This window comes from Austrofundulus limnaeus, unplaced genomic scaffold (assembly GCF_001266775.1).
Source record: "Austrofundulus limnaeus strain Quisiro unplaced genomic scaffold, Austrofundulus_limnaeus-1.0 Scaffold1, whole genome shotgun sequence".
NCBI classification, from domain to species: domain Eukaryota; kingdom Metazoa; phylum Chordata; class Actinopteri; order Cyprinodontiformes; family Rivulidae; genus Austrofundulus; species Austrofundulus limnaeus.
Genome location: NW_013952403.1, coordinates 3974926 through 3979487, shown reverse-complemented (window position 1 = coordinate 3979487; position 4562 = coordinate 3974926). Strand labels below are relative to the sequence as shown.

The 4562-nt window shown below is 41.9% G+C and overlaps 2 protein-coding genes across 5 annotated transcripts in view; one reads left to right on the top strand and one right to left on the bottom strand.

Moving 5' to 3' along the window:
- The window catches only part of trpt1 (tRNA phosphotransferase 1), a 4179-nt gene extending 2902 nt beyond the window's left edge, over window positions 1-1277 (bottom strand). Inside the window, exons 1-2 of the mRNA XM_014006017.1 lie at window positions 1071-1277; window positions 802-886 (exon numbers count right to left, since the gene is read on the bottom strand). Coding sequence (XP_013861471.1) covers window positions 802-886; window positions 1071-1133 — 148 coding nt within the window. The 5' untranslated portion in view covers window positions 1134-1277. The remainder of the gene's footprint in view (window positions 1-801; window positions 887-1070) is intronic.
- The window catches only part of zbtb3 (zinc finger and BTB domain containing 3), a 6740-nt gene continuing 3101 nt past the window's right edge, over window positions 924-4562 (top strand). For 2 of the 4 annotated variants that reach the window (XM_014005988.1, XM_014005980.1), the window contains exons 1-2: window positions 1326-1411; window positions 3474-4291. In XM_014005988.1, the coding sequence (XP_013861442.1) occupies window positions 1406-1411; window positions 3474-4291 (824 nt within the window). In that variant the 5' untranslated portion in view covers window positions 1326-1405. Of the gene's footprint in view, window positions 943-1325; window positions 1412-1432; window positions 1900-3473; window positions 4292-4562 lie in introns of those variants that run through there. The other 2 variants (XM_014005995.1, XM_014006004.1) reach the window with 2 other exon arrangements.

Sequence of the window (4562 nt, the reverse complement as noted above, 5' to 3'; positions counted from 1 at the left end):
TAGATAGATAGATAGATAGATAGATAGATAGATAGATAGATAGATAGATAGATAGATAGATAGATAGATAGATAGATAGATAAGTATGTACTGTATATTCTGGGGCGGCACAGTGGCTCAGTTGGTAGAGCTGATGTCTCTCAGCAAGAAGGTCACCAGATCAAATCCCGGCCCGGGGACCCTTCTGGGTAGAGTTTGCATGTCCTCTCCGGGTACTCCGGCTTCCTCCCACAGAACAAAAACATGACTGTTGGGTTCGTTGGTAACTCTAAAATTGTCCCTAGGTGTGAGAGAGTGAATGGTTGTTTGTCTGTGTGTGTGTGGCCCTGTGATGGACTTGCAACCTGTCCAGGGTGTACCCCGCCCCTCACACTGTGACCCAAGTGACCCTGAAAGGAAGAAGCGTGTACAGAAAATGGATTCGTATATATATATAGCTATGTTTGATTTCCCTCATTGCACATTCTTTTAAAGTTGTTTGCATGAGGCGAAGGCAAAACAATGTAGCTAAATGTGAAAATAATTTTCTATATGTCTGTCAAGTCCAGTTTTGTTGCTGTTACATGCCTTGCTCAAGGGCCCAGAGTGGGGAAAATGAGAGCTGCCCACTCAGATTTTTGCTGTTGATACTGGGATTTGAACCAATCACCTTCCAATCACAGGCTCACATTTTAACCTCTGTGCCACCACTCCCCTTCTATGTCGTTGAAGTAAAAGGGATCTATGAAAAAGTTTTTACTGCTTGAGAGAGGAATAAAACCGCCTGAGGTATTTGTTTGTGGCGAAATATTGTTGTCTCACCTGTGCCCATTTCAAAACCCATCCGACTGGCTCCATGACGTAACACATAAGACATGGATTTAGACAGGCTGACATCTCTGTCCGGCTGGTGAAGAGGAGAGAACACACTGAAATACATTTTGCTCTAATTATAGCTGGGCTGTAAGTATAAACCAGGCCTCTGCTGTGTCCAACCACTCATGTTGGATTAAAACCAAGAAATTTTAAACAGTCATAATTTAGGTATACCGACCAAATGGTATTCTGTTTCAATTAATGTCAATTCTCACCTCCCTATGGCTTCCTTTGACTCCTCTTCTGCCCCCTCTTCCTCCTTCACTGGCTCTATCCATTCAAACCCAGGAAGTCTTCTCTGCAGCTTTAAAATAGTGTCATCTGAACGAATTTCATTTCTTTCTACGTCCACTTGTGGTTCACAAAATACTTTACATATTTTCTACTTAGCTAACCGCTGACGAATAATAATGTGGTCACTCCAGCAGATTTATGTCCACTTCCGGTTTGTTCCACCGGTCCGCCTGCAGGCGGAAGTGTGCTCTGTAGCTGTGCACCACAGAAGAAGAAAAACATGTCGATGAGAAAAACATAAATACGTGTTGGGTACATGCAGGTAGGAAAATTCAGTCTTTATTTTGTCAATATTAGTAAAAGGCAAAGAAAGCAGGTTGCTGTCCCTGTTTCGCAACACATCCAGCCACGAATCTGCGGAGCTGAAAACCTCTGTGTTTGAGCAAATACAGCTTAATGCTATTATTGTTAGCATCGTTGAGCTAACCAACTCCCCTTTTCACAATTCCCGAATTAGATGAGTGGTTTATTTGATATAAATCGTACAATTTGCGTTGTTTCTAATGGAAATGCACGTCTAATACTTTGTTCATATGTAATTTTTACTTGAAAAAGGTTCGGGTCCCGAAGGTGGACCGTCAAATTCTGTCTGGTTTCCATGGAAATGTAAAGTAGGACGACAGTTTGAGGACTATCAGGAAGTCACTGATGACAGCTCACCACAGCACGTGACGAGAACTCACAGCACAATTATATTCATGAAATGTTGACTCACTACACTGTTTATCGTTGTAGCTTAACCTGAAACAGGTGTGTGTAATACAGGGGTCTGCAACCTTTACAATCAACAGAGCTATTTCTGCTGCTTGGCTCACTAATAAAATGTGTCCAGAGCCACAAAACAAGCTGCAACTCTGATTATCAACTGGTGGTCTGTGGGCCTTTTGGAGGCCTTTTCATGAAACCTTACAGCCACTGGAGGTGACATTATAAAACTAAACAATATATTGTGAATTGTATTATTTATTATCTTTGCACATCAGGACAAATAATAAGACCATATTCATGTATACAAGAAAAATACTGTATATAGTTTACTCCGAATTTCATAAAAACTAGTACAACTGAAGTATTAGAGCATAAGTTTTTTTTTTCTAATTCTTATTATGTAGTTGTAAAGGTATTTAAAGGTAACCGTGGTGGATTTGAGAGAAAAGTCAGAGAAAGAACTTGGATTATTTAAGTAAACAACAGGCTAGCATGAGCTAACAGGTTTTACTTTAAGTATTAAAAAAACGTTAAACAACAACAAAAAACATTATTCTGTTAGGTTTGGTCACATTTTCAAAGAGCCACTGCAGAGGGACTGAAGAGCCACATGTGGCCCCAGAGGTTACAGGTTACAGACCCCTGGTCTAATAAATTATAATAACGTGAAAAATCACATTTTTTGGTCAATCATTAAAGAAAGTGAAACCCATAGATTCATTATATGTAAAATACTTCAAACCTTTATCATTTGTATTTTTGATGGCTATGGCTTACCAAAAAAATAAACAAAAAAGAGATAGAAAAATCCAGTGTCTCCATACGTATTTCTCCTTGTGCACCAAACAGTTAAAAAGGCATCTTGTTAGCATCCTCTCTTGTGAACGTTTGTGTGATGTGAAAACTTAGCTTGAATTAGATGAACAAATACAGCAACCCTTCCTCAGAACATGACTAAACAAACAAACAAACAACCTTTTGTCTTTGAAATTTGACTCCTTGGAAGCTAAGTATCAAGAAATTACACATAAATTTACTCAACTAATACTTTTTTTACTGTTTGTCCCCAAATCTAAATATTAATGTTTTGGTGGCTGCACCCAGACTGTGGAACCAACTACCACGTATCTGGGATTTTTTTAATTATTTACCCATTTACACACACATTCATGCAGCACTTCGTCTCCCTGCAAAGCTAATCTTTATAAATTGTTCTATGGAGAATGATCAGTGCTTAAATCACACTCACACTGACAGGACACACATCAGAGGCAGTGTTTCAGCATGTGACTAATAGCAGTGGAATCGAACCACCAACTCTCTCATTGGGGGACGACTTCCCTAACCACTCATCCACAGCTGCCCTATGATTAATAATGTGATAAACGTTGATGGACTCAACTGTTCAAACCCAACAGTAATGTTTACTACTTGCACCCACCATGTGTTTGTACATTTTACTATATTTCATTTTTATTGGTTTGTGATTTTTCGTAACAGATTAATTTTCTCATGAAAGCTTATTTGAAATCCTTACGTTTGTGTTTTACTGTTTGTTTTTGTTTAAGCCTCTACTTGTAGATTTTCACATTTTCCTGTTTCTCTTCTCTGCTGAGGTCATGGAGTTTCCTCAGCATTCCCAGCAGCTGCTGTCAGCTCTGCGGTCCCAGCGCCAGCGAGGCTTTCTCTGCGACTGCACCGTTTTGGTGGGCTCGTCCCGTTTCCTGGCTCACCGGAACGTTCTGGCCTCGTGCTCGCCCTTCTTCCACATGTTCTACTCTGACTCTCCGGGGGGAAACAGCAGCAGCTCTGTCACACTCGACAGTGACATTGTTACATCTGCTGCATTTGGATTGCTTTTAGATTTTGTCTATGAAGGCGTGCTCCAGCTGGATGATTCTCCTCCGCTGGAGGACATTTTGGCAGCTGCCAGCTTCCTTCACATGAACGAGGTGGTGAGAGTCTGTAAGAAGCGACTGCAGAGACGAGGGCCTCTGGCCGAGGCAGACAGCACACGCTCTGAGGAGAGCGGTGGGCTGAGGAAGGCAGCAGAAACGGGGACAGAGGACGACCACGGAGCTGAGCTCTTGGAGGCCTTGGCACTGGACCACTTAAACACTGTCACCATAGCAACTCCGCTGTCATCTGGATCCCAAGTGGCAGAGAGGAGTCAGGGGGAGTCTGTGAAGTCTGAGCAGAGGACTGGTGGAGGGCTGTCAGAGGAGCAAGTTCAAACTCCTCTGAGCCCTGACCTCGCTGATACCACCCAGCCAGGCATGGACATGCCGGCCTTGCACCCAGCTGGGGAGCGGATGCAGGGCCTGGTCGTAAACCCATCTGCCCCCACCTCCAGGGGTCACACCAGGGTGGGTCGAGGGGGTCAGGGCAAGGGATCTGCTCTCTCCAGTCCTTGTAGCACCACAGAGATATACAGGTGAGGGTCTAGTGTTGATTTTGATAAACATTCAGTTTGAAAAAAAAAACATTTATGGAGATGTTGTAATCTCAGTATTATTTATTTTAGTTTAATCTGTAATGTCACTATTTCAGAACACATTGACTTGTAACCAGTGGTTTAGGAGAAGCATTTTAGCTGCCTGACATTCGTAATTTTGTTTTTTGTCCCTTTAAGATCAGAAATTTACTTTTAAAGCTGTACACACTCTAATAACAGTGCCAATAAATAATAATGAACAGTAAAAAAA